Genomic DNA, 15415 nt, shown 5'->3' on the forward strand with positions numbered 1-15415 from the left:
AATCTTGAAATGAAGAACCATGATACTCCTTCTTATATCCTAGCATCTGGCCCATGCCTGGCATAAAGCAGATTCCGAAAGATCTGTTAACCATCCATATTTTCCACAATGAATACTATTTACTGATTTTAACAGCAGTCATTGACTTAAAAAACCTCTACTTGATCACTTACTCTCTCCAGTCTGATTTTACTCTCCGCTGCTCTCCTTTGAGGGTCACCAATGACTCACCAAATTAAGACTCTGCCCTATCCCTCTACCCCAGGCTCAGTTTCTTTGCAGTGAAATTTCTATTCTCCCTTCCTCCTTGCCAACCCCCCACATCCTTCTTAATATTTCATCCTCCCATGACTTCTGTAACATTCTTTCCTCTCAAACTCTTAGAATGCTCTTTAACTGCTTCCTTCCTGCTGCTAAACACAGTTATTTCTTAAAAGAATCTGCCTCCAGTCTCTACCCTCTTCCCCTATATATTCTGTGTAGATGACACTGAATCTTTTTCTGGCCATATATTCTCTTGTAGGCACCAAACCTGTATTTCTGGATCTAGTCTACATACATTTTTACCTAAAAGTTCTGGAGCAGCTAAAATCAACATCTTCCCCACTTCCCCAATAAAATACTGTTCCTGACAGTGCTTCCTATTTCTATAAATGGCACATTCATTCTAAGCCCAGCAGGTTCAAACCACCTTCAACTCCCTCTCAACCTCATACATATTCTATTATCAAATCCCTATTGCTCTTAGCTCCCCACTACCTTACTTTGACTTGGCTCCTTTCTTAGAGCCACCACCCTAGCATAGTGTCTTCAGTGTTTCAATCATGTCATTCCCTTCATTAAAAGCCATTATTTTTTTTATATTTAGAAATAAAATTCAAATTCCTTCCCATGGCTCATTAGGCTCTCTGTAGCTGGCTTCTTCCCACTTTCAACTTCATGTCCTACCACTCTGTGGTTCACACTGTAAGCAAGCCACAGTGGTCTTTGTAGTCAATGATTCACCAAATCCTCCCAAAATCAGTGTCTTCGCATTTTCTGTTCCCTCTCCCTAGAACACTTTTCTGGCTGGATCTTTCTAATCCTTATGTTTTCAGAGGTCATATCCTCATAGAGGTCTTCCTTCTCAAAACTATCTTAAATTCCCTTTCTTCATATTCTCTATTATATAGCCCTTTTTATTCTCTATATAGCACTCTATAACTGTGAAGTTACCTCTTTTTTAAAAAAAATTGTTTGAATTGATTTTTAAAGAGAAAGGAAGGGAGAGAGAGAAACATCGATGTGAGAGAGAAACACTGATAGGTTGCCTCCTGTAAGCACCCTGCCAGGGATTGAACCCACAACCCAGGTATGTGCCCTGTCTGGGGATCGGGAATGAACCCACAACTTTCTGGTGCACAGGACAACAATCCAACCGAGCCACCCAGCCAAGGACCTCCTACCCCGACAGCTTCCCCCACCCCTGAACATGAACACTATAGACAAGAGACCATGTTTGGCTTTTCATCATTTCCTTTTCCTGAAGCAATGCCTATTAACACTGTGGGCGCTCATTAAAAATTAAGTGATTAAAGAATAAATCCTCTTCTGGATCACCATTACCCCTCAATTCTTAATAGTCTTCTAACTCTACTAGTTAGTATCTATCTTCTTTTATTCTTTCTATTCAAATATAGCCTGTGCATATAACTTCCCTGCTGAAAAAAATGGTAATGGTTCCCCTGCCTATCTACAACTCCAAATACAAGCTCCATTAAATACAAACTCCAAGTTTTATACTTCAAGGCCCTCTTCAACATGATCCTTTTCCAACCTTCTACCCTTCTATCCCCCCATCACTTTTTCCTCTTTATAAATTCTACCCACTAACCAAATGGAACTGCATTTCACTGAACAGGACTCAATCATTTCTCACCTCTATATCTTTTTTCTATTGTTACCTAATCCTGCAAATGCTCCCCACAATTTTCTACATATCCAAACCTATCCCCTGTTCAAAATACATTGCAAATGCAATTTCTTCCATGGTGAACAGCTTTTTATATCCTCTCAACAAGCTATCTCTTGCCCTCTTTTAAGCTCTCAAAGCACATTGTTTGTACTTCTGTTACTTTAGTTTAATTCAAAGCATTTTTTATTCCCTTTACCCTCACTAGTCTGCCTTCCTTGAAACAAAAGTTTTAACCCATTGTTAGCTTTTCTGCAGAGTAACTAGTACTGAGCTATGAGTATTTACTAAATTGAATTAAGACCAGCACTTCTCTGCATAGCAAAATCTATCAAGGCCCAGCTCAATGGCCACTTCCTCTGAGGAAAATTCTTTTTCTTTCTCTTATTTATTCTTCCTCTGAATATTCACTAAGTACCTATTATATATCAGACCTTGTGCTAGACACATGAAAATTTTAAAACATTCTAGCCAATGCCAACCAATCAACCAATAAACAAAATATAATATATAATACAACAAAATATTATTCAGCCTTAAAAAGGTAGGAAATTCTAACATATGCTACGTGTATGAAACTTAAAGATATTATTCTACATTAAATAAGCCAGATATAAAAGGAGAAATATTATATGATTCTACTTATATTAAGTAACTAAAATAGTCAAATTTAGAGATAGAAAATAGAACAATGGTTACCAGGGGCTGGGAAAAGGAGACTGGAGACAGAACTCTAATATAACACTTAGCACATTACATTAAGATATGGTATAAATGCACCTCTCCTATTCCACCATTACACACCTGGATTATGAACTCTTAAGGGAAATTCATGTTTTATTTATGTTTATAACCCCAGCCCTAGCACAATATCCAGCAGAAAGATGATCCTCTAAACAATAAAATGGTCTGCCTGAAAAGGAACATGCTAGCTCCCTATGACTAAAAGATCACATGGAAACTCAATAATGGCCCTTTCTGAAAAATACTACTCAGAGAATTCTTATATCTGGAGAAACCAGATGAACCAGGTAAGAGTAAAGATTCCTTCCAGTTGTAGGTCTCTAACACAGCAGCCCTAGACTAGAAAGCTTTCAGTGGGGCCCCTCACTGGCCATTTTCCCTGAAAAGCACTGAAACTTTAGATAAATTACATAATTATGCAGGCTCTTTTCCTTATCCCAAAGATATAAAAATTGTTGCTTTTAGTTGGTTGTAATTAGGAATCTAGCTATTATAAAAGAGTACCTTAGTGTAGGATTAAAACCATTTTGCAGATAAATAAGGACATTCATTCACTTAGTAACTATTTATTAGGCATCTGTTATCTAATGCTTATCCATTGTCACACACTAATCTAGACTCTGGGGATACAGCTATGATTGAACAAAAGTCCCCAGTCTTAGAGAACTTAAATTTTTGTGGGGGGTGAGATAAACAAGTTGGAAAAGAAGGTGAAAACAGTGAGCAGCCCAGAGTAAATTGAGGCAATATACATCCTTGGTTGGCTACTTTGGATTGAGTGATTAGGGAAGATCTGAAGACGTGGCATGTATATAGAGATCTGAATGAAAATAAGGAACCAATTATGCAAAGATCAGAAAGAACAGTTATTGCAAAGAGCAGACAGAACAGCTACTGCAGAAGTTCTAAGGCAGGAATAAACCTCACTTGTCTTGAGATACAGAAAGGCTAGTGCAGTTGAATGTAATGGATAGAGAGAGAGAATGACAAGAAAGGAAGTGTGAGAAGGAGACCAAGACCAGATTAAATAGAGTGTTGTAAGTTAGAATAAAATCTAAATTCTTTACCTTAGTTGCAGCAGAGAGTTTGCTTAAAACTCTTAAAGAGTTTTAAGCAAAGGAGAACTCAGATTCATATCTTAAAATTATCACTCTGGCTGCTGTGCAGAAAATGGTCAACAGGGGTAGGAAAGATTAGATATTTTAAGATGCTAGGAGCCCTGCTAGGAGGTGACTGAAAAGACAAAGCAAGATGATGGCAGCTTAGATTTAGATGGCAGAGAAATATGAAGAGATTATGAACATAAATTTGGGGGCTGAGTTGGCAAGACTTGTTTAATGATGAATTGAATGTGAGGGATAGAAAAAGAGAGGGAAAAAGACTTGAGGCTTGAGTAACTGTAGAGATAGTGGTTCTATTTCTTAAAAAAGTAAAGTCTTGAAGAGAAACAGTTTGGGTAGGGGGAGTTGGGTTTGAATTAAAAACTTTGCATTGGCCATGTTAATATTAGTATAACCCCTAGTTATGTAGTAGCAAAAGCAAGCAGGCAACTGGGCATATGCATCTGAAGTTCTGAAGGTCAGAGCTAGAGATAAGGTTTATGAATCATCACCACATAATTGTATATTAAAACCACAGGACACTGACTTGGCTGTGGCTCAGTGGATTGAGTGCCAGCCAGCCTGTGAACGGAAAAGTCACTGGTTCCATTGCTGGTCAGGGCACATGCCTGGGTTGCAGGCCAAATCCCCAGTTGGAGGAGTGCAAGAGTCAGCTCGATCAATGTATCTCTTGCACACCAACGTTTCTCTCCTTCTCTTTCTCTCTCCCTTCCCCTCTCTCTAAAAATAATAAATACAATCTTAAAAAAAAAAAAACCACCATGGGACCAGTGCAAGCTTCATTGTGGGAGAATGAATTCAGAGAAGAAAAGGCCCAAATATGAACTGGGGAACAATTAACCTTTAGATATTGAGTAAAGGAGTGGCCTAAAACTATGAAGAAAATCAGAAAAGTATGACTACTGCTGCTAACAGATCAAGTAAGGTAAGAAGAGAGCAGTGGCCACTGGTTTACCAGTCCCTGTAGAATGGTAAGACAGAAGTCTGACTAGGGTGGAAAAAAGCTATGTTGAATGAATCAACCGTAAAACACTGATTATTCCTCAGCACAACTGAAGTCCTAAAGTATTAACTTCTTAATGCCTTTACCTGAAACTAATATAATGACTTCAAATTTCTAGCATGAAATATAGGATTACTTTATAGGATTACTTTGCTCTCTTTTTTTAAAAAGATTTTATTTATTTCTTTTGTTTTTAGAGGGGAAGAGAGGGAGAAAGAAAGGGAAAGAAATATCAATGTGTGGTTGCCTCTCACGCACCCCCTACCACAGACCTGGCCTGCAACCCAGGCATATTCCCTGACTAGGAATCAAACTGGCCACCCTTTGGTTTGCAGGCTGGCACTGAATCCACTGAGCCACACCAGCCAAGGCAGGATTGCTTTCCTTAAAGATACCAGGATGGAAAGGTAGCAAGAAGCCAGATAAATCTGCCTTTGAACTCATCCTCTGTCACTTACTAGCTATGTGTCTTTGGACAAGTTCCTTAACCAGGCTGAGCTTCAGTTGCCTCATCTATAAAATAGAAATATTAATACCTACACCATATAAGGTTGTTGTGATAAATAAATATTACATGTAAAATGCTTAGTACAAGGAAGTTATTGTTGCTGTTGTTATTCTTATTTTAAAAAACGACCTTATTGTAATTAGACTATTTTAATTGTTAAAATTAATTGAAGAAATATCTAAAGCAATTTTCCTAATCTTTTAAAATATATGTACCATCTTTGTAAATATACAAAGTGAAACACCACTACCAATGAGATTCTAATAGGCCCACATGGACAGCATGATAAAGACTAAGAATTGCTTTATCTTCTACCTATCATCACCAACCTAAATAAGGTTGAGTTTTAACTCTTTGAAGAAAATGACAGAATTACTATCTCTATCATTAAAGAAAATGATAGAGTTACTATAGGGGGTGGATTTTCAACATATTGTTAATAACCTTAGGCTGTGCATATGGTTTCTGCTTCACTCATACAGTCAACAGCATGCATCTTATTTCCTTACTAGGGGTTTTAGCTTTTTTACTTTATTGCTACATAAAAAATAAAAATTGTTGTTATTTTATAAGACATTTAATTATTTAATGTATAGAAAAAGTTAAACAACTAAAATTATGTATCTAGATTAAATAAAAACATGATAAAGGTATATATAAAGATGTAAATAAAATACAGAAATTTTTATATACCCAGAAATAAATAATGCTAGTAGAACACTAACCAAAATGCTAAATAATACTCACCGCAAAGTCAGAGTATAATCTCCCTGCATTTTTGTTGAGGCATCTCTGACCAAGAAGGTACCATCTGGCATGTCCCGTAATTTGTCATTTACCTCCTCCCTGAAGAATTATTTAAAAAGTAAAAAAAAAGTAAGTGTCATTTGTTTTCTTATTATTACTAAGGCTTATTGGGAGGTGGGTATGTTTAAGGTTATAGAATCATGGGGCCTTCAGAGGTCATTTAGTTCCTCCCCCTAGGGGAGGTTCATTCTATTTTGATTTTCGGTGTTAACACAATCTAAGGAAGGGCTGGTTGCATCTTAAACTTTTCCAGATTTCAACTGTCTATAGGGGATAGTGTTTTCATTAAGCCTTTAGGGATTCCTTTGGCAAGTCTGAACTTGCAGAGTTTCAGGAAAAACCAGCAGCTGTTTAGAAAGAAGGTAAAGCAACAGTGGCAGCTGTGTTTGATGGGGGCGGGATTCACTAAATTCACAATCTTTCAATATAATATCCTCCAATATGAATTTATACTGATAAATTCCTCTACAGAGCTGGTTTGGGACTTTAAGGAACAACACTAGAACACTCAAAGAAAATGGCAAGGCATAAATAAAAGACCCCTGAATTATAGAACCACAGGGTCTTAAAAATTGAAATAGTTTTTTTTAAATGATTTTATTTATTTATTTTTAGAGAGGGAAGGGAGGGAGAGAGAGAGACAGACAGACAGACAGACAGACATCAATGTGCAGTTGCTGGGGGTTATGGCCTGCAACCCAGGCATGTACCCTGGCTGGGAATCGAACCTGGGATACTTTGGTTCCCAGCCCGCGCTCAATCCACTGAGCTACACCAGCCAGGGCTCTGAAATAGTTTTTAAATATAAGAGAACCTTTTATTATACAATGGTAAAATAAAAATTTTCTGATAATATAAAATATATTGTCTTCCTCAAAAAATTAAATATAGAATTAGCATGTGACCCAGAAATTCCATTTCTGGGTATATACCAAAAGAAATGAAAAAAGGAACTTGAACATGTATACATCAAAGTTCATAGCAGCATTATTCACTAGCCAAAAGCTGGAATCAATCCAAACATGCATCAAAGCCAAATGTCCAGATGAATAAATAAATATATAAAAATGGAATATTATTCAGATTTAAAAATGAAAGAAATTCTGACACATGCTATGACATGGATGAACCCTAAAGACATTATGCTAAGCCAGTCACAAATAAATTAATATTGTACGCTATATGAGGTATCTAGAGCAGTCAATTTTATAAAAACAGAAAGTAGGATGGTGGTTGCCAGGGAGGGCCTAAGGAGAGAGTAAGAGGAAAGGTGAGTTAGTGTGTTATTAATGGATACAGAGTTTCACTTGGGGGAAATGAAACAGTTCCAGAGGTGGATGGTGGTAATAACTGAACAACATTTAAATGCACTTTATGCCACTAAATTATACATTTAAAAATGGTTCAAATGATAAAAAAAAAAAGAAAAAAATGAGTGCCACTTTGGTAATGGGAGAGAATAGAAAAGAGAAGAGCAAGTGTACTGAGAAATAGAGCATCAGCCTGAAACTTGACTTGGCAGAAATATATAGTGCTTTTTAAAAGAAAATAGAATATTCAAATTTAAAATATATACAAGGGTAAGTAAAAGTGGTTTTACAGTTGTTCATATGGGAAAAGATATGCAGGTTATGATTATTACAATAGCTTTATTAACTCAGGATGTCAGTGCAACTGTAAACCTACTTTTGCCAACCTCCATATTTGAGTGTGTATCTTCTTTCTCTAGATTCAAAATTTTCCAAAACCACATTTTACCAAAAGAGCAAATCTGTCCTAGAGTTCTGTTTCCCAAATGAGGTGTGTGAAGAGTGCATCAAAATCACTTGGGGCAGTCGTTAAATGCAGATTCCTGGATCCCACCCCAATTAATTCTTGCACATGTCAAGATTGTGGAACCAGTGCCTTAGAAACAAAAGGTAAGGAAAATTAAGTACCTACAGGTTATCTTTTATCCTAAAACATGTACAACTGTATCTTAAGTGTATGTATAATTTATCCAGAAATCTATCCTCGATATAGAATTAAAAGTAAAATCACACTCATAATTCAAAGATTGTCACTTTTTTTTGTGGGAAGAAAAACATTTAGAAACTTCTGAGATGTTCTTATACAATCTCTTAAATGGTAATCTTTACATAACAACTAATGGGACATTACAATGTTTCATTTTAACTACTAATTCTCAAAAATGACTTTTTAAAACCTGCATTCCATTAGAGTAGCATTCTAGTTACCTTGAAATGTCCCCCCAGTACCATTCCGCATCCTGAAGAGAAACAGAACTATCCTTCATTCCATTTGTAACAGCTGAAGTCATTGGCTTAGGTGGCTTTGGTGGAAGAGCTGGAAGAAAAATGTGTATTATTTTGTAAATGAAATTATCATTTGTTTTCTAATTCCCTCAGTCAGGAACCAATTGTATTAACATTAACCAATGTATTAATACACTGAGACTCAAATAATTATAAATCAAATTGTGTTATGTTAAATTTTAAATATTAGCAAAAAAAAAAATCCTTTTAGAACTATACCAACAAATTGCCTGAAAAGTGAAATTTTCCAACTATTTGGTTTTTTTCCCTTACTTTTTAACTTACTTTTCATTTTAAAAACACAGTTGACATACTAGATTAGTTCAGGTGTACAACTCCATAATTAGACATTGATATAATTTATGATCACCCTGATAAATCTAGTACCAATCTGACACCATCCATAGTTATTGAACATTATTGACTATACTCCCTATGCTGTACTTTACATCCCCATAACTATTCTGTAACGACCAATTTGTACTTCTAAATCCCTTCACCTTTTTCACCCATCTCCCCAACCCATCTCCCATTTGGCAATCATCGAAATGTTCTCTGTATCTAAGTCTGTTTCTGTTCTGCTCATTCATTTTTTAGATTTCACATATAAGTGAAATCATCTGACATTTGTCTTTCTCTGTCTGACTTATTTCACACAGCACAATACCCTCTAGGTCTATCCATGTTGCCGCAAATGGCAAGATTTCATTCTTTTTTATGGCTAAGTCACATTCCATTATATTTATGCACCACTTTTTTAACCACTCATCTACTGATGGACAATTAAGGATGTATATGTCTTTTTGATTTAGTGTTTTGGGTTTCTTGGGATAAATACCCAGGAGTGGAGTTGCTAGGTCCTTCTCTGTCTCTTGTTATAGTCTTTGTTTTAAAGTTTATTTTGTCTGGTTTAAGTATTGCTACCCAAGCTTTTTTGTTTTGTTTCCATTTTTCATTAAATATCTTTTTTCCATCCCAATACTTTCTGTGTGTCTTTTAATCTGAAGTGAGTCTTGTGCAGACAGCACATGTAAAAGGTCTTGTTTTATTATCTATTCAGCCACCATATGTCTGATTGGAGCATTTAATCCATTTGCATTTAAAGTAACTGTTGATAGATATGTAGTTACTGCCATATTATTGTTGATATTTTTTTATTCCCCTCCTCCCCCCTTCTCTCCTTCTTCTTCTTAACGACCCTTTAACATTTCACGTAATATACTGTTTGGTGGTGATGGACTCCTTTAACTTCTTATCTGGAAAGCTCTTTATCTGTTCTTTGAGTTTTAAATGATAGCTTTGCTGGGTAGAGTAATCTTGGCTGTAGATCCTTACTTTTCATCACTTTGAATATTTCCTGCCAATCCCTTTCTGGCCTGAAAAATTTCTGTTGATAAATGAGCCAACAGTCTTAGGGGAGCTCCCTTATAGGTAACTAACTGCCTTTCTCTTGCTGTTTTTAAGACTGTCTTTAACCTTTTGCTCCTTAATTATAATGTGTCTCAGTGTGGGCCTCTTTAAGTTCATCTTGTTTGGGACTCTGCACTTCTTGGACTTGTATGTCTGTTTCCTTCACCAGGTTAGGGAAGTTCTGTCATTATTTTTGGAAATAGGGTTTCAATTTCTTGATCACTCTTTTCTCCTTCCTGCAGCCCAATGATGTGAATGTTGGTATGCTTGAAGTTGTCCCAGGGACTTATACCATCTTCACTTTTTTATTCTTTTGCTTTGCTGGTTGTTTCCTGTTTCCTCATATTCCAAATTACTAATCTGATTATCTGCTTTAACTACTCCAGTGTTGATTTCCTGTAAATTATTTATTTCAGTTATTGTATCCTTCATTACTGACTGGTTATTTTTTATAGTTTCCAAGCCCTTTTTTATTCTGTTGAAGTTCTCATTCAAGGAACTTAGTGAGCATCCTTATAACCATTGTTTTGAACCCTAAACTGATAAATTGTTTGTCTCCTTTTCATTTAGTTCTTTTTCTGTAGATTTCTCCTGTTCTTTCAAATGGGATCTGTTTCTTTTCCTCCTCATTTTGGCTGCTTTCCTGTGTTTGTTTCTATGTATTAGGGAAAGTTGCTACATTGCCCAGACTTGGTAGAGTAGCCTTATATAACAGGTGTCCTGTAGGTCCCAGTAGCACACGTCCCCAGTTACCTGAGCTGGGAGCTCCAAGTGTGCCCTGTGTGAGTTGAGTGCACTGTCTCATTGTACTTGAGCCTTGATTAGTGTTGGCACATTACATGGAAGGACTGCCCCCCCACAGGGCCAATCAGCTGTGAGGGCTGGCTGTGAATACAGTAGAGGAGCTGCTTATTCAGGGCCTGACCCCATAGAGCAGTGCTAGCTTCACTGGGGCTTTGATGCCCACCGAGTCTGCCCCTCCTATCACTGGTGGAGGTGATCAGGTTGTAATCCAGCATGGTCTAAAGCTGTCGACCAGGTGCACTGGGTCTTGGGCCCCCTGGGGGGTACAAGGTCAGCCATTGCCTATGCCCTGCCCAGGGCCACCTGGAATGAGCTATAGAGCAATCTGGGGATGGCTGCTATTTGTGCTGGTCTTGGAGGTACCCAGGAGAGGATGCCAAGTTGTAAACTGAGGCTGGCTGCTGCTAGTGCCAGGTCTGGTGCCACTTAGCAAGAGGTACTGGATAGGCACAGGCTAAATACTGCTTATTTGAGAGATTTTAGATAAGTCCAAAGCATGATCCAGGAGAGGCCCTTTGTTTGAAAAGCCACTGAAAATAGTTTGGGTGGGCCCAAAAGTTGAGTGAGGTGGGGTCTCAGGGAATCATTGGGGGAGGCAGCTAACAGTGTTAGCCATGTTCATGGAGACTCAAAAGACTCAGATATGGCACCAACCTGCTCTACCAGCATTTCTGTCTGAGAGAAAGCTGCCCCTCCAGCCCTAGTCCTGAAGCCAGACACTTCAGTTCCCTCCCCATTTTTTCCTGGTGCCTTTTCAGCTGCTGCCCCAGTGCTGGAGCTCAGAGCAAGTTGAGTTCGAATAAGTCTGTGCATGGGCCCTTTAAGAGGAACACCTGGGACTCCAGGAGCCCACTGTCTCACTCAGCCACAATTCCTTCTGGTCTTTACAACCAAAAGTATGGGGACTTCTCTCCCCAACACTGACAGCCTGGGAGAGTCTGAGATCCCTTGCTCCTTAGTGGGGATCTCCAAAGCTGAGACACACCTCTCAATTTTTAACCACCACACGTGGGCACAGGGCAAGCCCATTCCATGCCTATGTGCCTCCTGTCAGCCTTGATGGGGCTTCTTCTTGGTATCTTTAGTTACAGGACTTCTGTTCAGCTAGATTTCAGGCAGTTCTGAATGACGGTTGTTCTGTAATTTAGTTGTAAGTCTGATGTGGTTGTAGGAGGTGCAAGTACCACATTTACCTATGCCACCATCTGAATGAGAACTCTTTTCTCCTTATAGAGCACTAACTTATAATTTGAAACAGATGTCTGAAAAAACTTAATCATCTCTCAAAAGACAATGTGGCCCTGACTGGTATGGCTCAGTTGGTTGGGCATCATCCCACAAAGCAAAGGGACACCAGTTCAATTCTCAGTCAGGGAACATGCCTAGGTTGCAGGTTCTGTCCTGGTTGGGGCATGTATGAAAGGTAACTGATCAATGTTTCTCTTTCACATCAATGCTTCACTCCCTCTCTTTCCCTCTCTCTAAAAATAAATAAATAAAATCTTTTTAAACAAGACAATGTGGCTTCCCTTCACAAATAATTCAGTCCAAAAGCCATCAAGTGGGGCTGGTCATAATGGCCAATAATTGGTGTCTGAGCCTGAAGCAGCTGAGGGAGGTGTATGTCCACGCAGGAGGACAGAAACACAGTACAGGATCTCAGAGCTTGATCAGGGTGAGGAGGGGATCCTCACAGGGACAGCCTGGCATGGGATGATGATGAAGCTGAGTGAAGTAAGAAGAGAGGTGGCACAGGGCCCAGGTGGCATAGTATTATAGACCAAGGCAACAAGGACACAGCCCATGGAGGTATGCATCCCAACATAGTGGGGCAAAACCAGAGAAGGGTAAGAGTTTCTACTTAGATGGGGGATGGGAGGTGGCAGAGGGAATGCAACAATAGCTATGAGATTGGGTACATAAAAAGATGGATCAAAAAAAAAAAAAAGATGGATCAATGAAGTAAAACCATTAAAGATAATAGAAGCCAGGTTTCTCACAATCTAAAAAAGAAAAGTTACAAATACAGAAAGGTAAAAAACTAGAATGAACTCTTGGTTTGGACTAGAATTGCGGCTATTGATGTGAACTCATGGATTTGATAGATGAAAATGCGTAAATTTATAGGGAATACAACTGTTCCAGAGCTCTGTCCCTTGAGAGGTCCAGGTATCGACAACACTCTAATATGCACACCCAATAGGCACTCAGATCTTGTTTTCCAATGCCATTCTCCATTAAAAGGTGCCAGAGCTCTTTGGAGAAATGGCTGATTCCAGGGCTGGAGTAGAGCAAGTACCAAATAATCTGGAGCATCATGCCAAAAAGTAAGCAATTGCTCAAAGAATGAGAGACCACAACAAAAAAATAAAGAATCCAGCGTGAACATCTCCACTACCAAATCTGGAACAACTGCAGCATTAATACTAATAATGGTAGTAAGGGGATATAAAATATTTTAAATAATAGGAATCTATGTGCTCATGTAGATATAAATAAATGAAAAAAACTGAAAGATGGATGATTAATTATATAACCTCAGAAGGCCTTCCACAAAATACTTATTTATCAAAAAATTAAAAAGGGCAGTCATGGAAGAGGGTATGGGAGGATAAATGGTAATGGGAAAAATACAATAAAACAATTAGAAAGACTAATATAACAGTGGAGAAGCCTGGCAAACACCACCTTAATCAAGTAATCAAGGTTAATACCACCAGTAATGATGTCATTCATGGGCCCTCCAACAGGATGCAGGGAGAAGGACACAACATCACTCCTATGACAATCCTGCCAAATATGCATAAACTGAATCTAATCATGAGGAAACATCAGACAAACCACAACTGACAGACATTCTACAAAATAACTGGCCTGTAAATCTTACAAAATGTCAAAGTCATAAAAGTCAAGAAAGACTGAGGAACTGTTCCATATTGAAGAAGACTACAGAATCATGACAATTAAATGCAACATGTGACTCTAGATTAAATTCTTATTATAAAGGACATTGGTACAATGGATAAAACCTAAATCCAAGAATGAGATGACAGTAATGCACCAATGTTAATTTTCCAATTCTAATGGTTGTACAAGGTTATAGGAGAATGTTCTTGTTTGTGAAAACACAAAGGTGGTCATCATGTTGGCAACTTACTCTCAATGGTTCGAGAAAATCAAGTTATTGTTACTGTACTTGCAACTTTTCTATCAGTTTGAGACTGTTTCAAAAAAATTTTAATTAACAAAAAATGTTAGAGAAAATATTGAGGGAAAAGGAGAACAATGTGAATACGTGCTTCGAAACAGAAAGTCTTTACTGTCAAATGATTTTCAACACAGATGTCAAGCAATTCAATTGTGAAAAACTTGTGAAAAACTAGTTTTTATAACAAATGGTTGTAGCACAACTAAATATACACATGCAAAAAAAAATGTAGTTGGATCCCTATCTCATGCTGTATACAAAAATTGACTCAAAATGCACAAAGTCCACCCTGGCTGGTATGGCTTGGTGGACTGAGTGCCAGCCTGCAAACCAAAGAGTCACCAGTTCAATTCCCAGTCAGGATACATGCCTGGGTTGTGGGCCAGGTCCCCAGTGGGAGGCATGCAACAGGCAACCACACACTGATATTTCTTTCCCTCTTTTTCTCCCTCCCTTCCCCTCTCTAAAATAAATAAAATATTTTTAAAATGCACCAAAGTCCTATATGTAAGAGCTAAAATTATAAAATTATAGAAGAGAACAGGCCTAAATCTTAATGACCTTGTATTGGGCAATGGTTTGAGCCAAGACAAATATGGCTCAAAAGAAAAAATATATCAAAACTCAAAAAACAGAACTAAGTGATCAAGAGATAGGCAATCTATCAGATGCAGAGCTCAAAACGTTGGTAATTGGGATGCTTACAGAAGTGGTTGAGTACAGTTGCAAAATAGAGGAAAAAGTGAAGGCTATGCAAAGTGAAATAAAGAAAAACATACAGGGAACCAACAGTGAAGGGAAGGAAACCAGGACTCAAATCAACGGTTTGGAAAAGAAGGAAGAAATAAACATTCAACTGTAACAGAATAAAGAAACAAGAATTCAAAAAAATGAGGAGAGGCTTAGGAACCTCCAGGACAACTTTAAATATTCCAACGTCCAAATCATAGGGGTGCCAGAAGAAGAAGAGGAAAACCAAGAAATTGAAAACTTACCTGAAAACATAATAAAGGAGAACTTCCCCAATCTGGCAAAGGAAATAGACTTCCAGGGAGTCCAGGAAGCTCAGAGAGTCCCAAAACAGTTGGACCCAAGGAAGCACACACCAAGGCACATCATAATTACATTACCCAAGGTTAAAAATAAGGAGAGAATCTTAAGAGCGGCAAGAGAAAAGGAGACAGTTACCTACAAAGGAGTTCCCATATGACTATCAGCTGATTTCTCAAAAGAAACCTTGCAGGTAAGGAGCTGGAAAGAGTATTTAAAGTCACTAAAGGCAAGGACCTACATCTAAGATTGCTCTATCCAGCCTAGCTTTCATTTAGAATGGAAGGGCAGATAAAGTGCTTCCCAGATAAAGTCAAGGTAAAGGAGTTCATCATCACCTATATGAAATGTTAAAGGGACTTATCTAAGAAAAAGATAAAAAATATGAACAGTAAAATGGCAACAAACACAAATATCAACAACCAAACCTAAAAAACAAAACAAAAGTGAACTAAACAAATAACTAGAATGGGAACAGATTCACAGAAAGAGAG

At 37.9% G+C, this 15415-nt stretch overlaps 1 protein-coding gene across 3 annotated transcripts in view; it reads right to left on the bottom strand.

The window, feature by feature from the left end:
- Positions 1–15415, bottom strand: part of PIK3R3 (phosphoinositide-3-kinase regulatory subunit 3) — a 117932-nt gene that overhangs the window by 35993 nt on the left and 66524 nt on the right. For all 3 annotated transcript variants that reach the window (XM_036026017.1, XM_028511378.2, XM_028511379.2), the window contains 2 exons: positions 8372–8480; positions 6075–6173 (listed from right to left, as the gene is read on the bottom strand). In XM_036026017.1, coding sequence (XP_035881910.1) covers positions 6075–6173; positions 8372–8454 — 182 coding nt within the window. In that variant the 5' untranslated portion in view covers positions 8455–8480. The remainder of the gene's footprint in view (positions 1–6074; positions 6174–8371; positions 8481–15415) is intronic.

This window comes from Phyllostomus discolor, chromosome 5, assembly GCF_004126475.2.
Source record: "Phyllostomus discolor isolate MPI-MPIP mPhyDis1 chromosome 5, mPhyDis1.pri.v3, whole genome shotgun sequence".
Classification (NCBI taxonomy): domain Eukaryota; kingdom Metazoa; phylum Chordata; class Mammalia; order Chiroptera; family Phyllostomidae; genus Phyllostomus; species Phyllostomus discolor.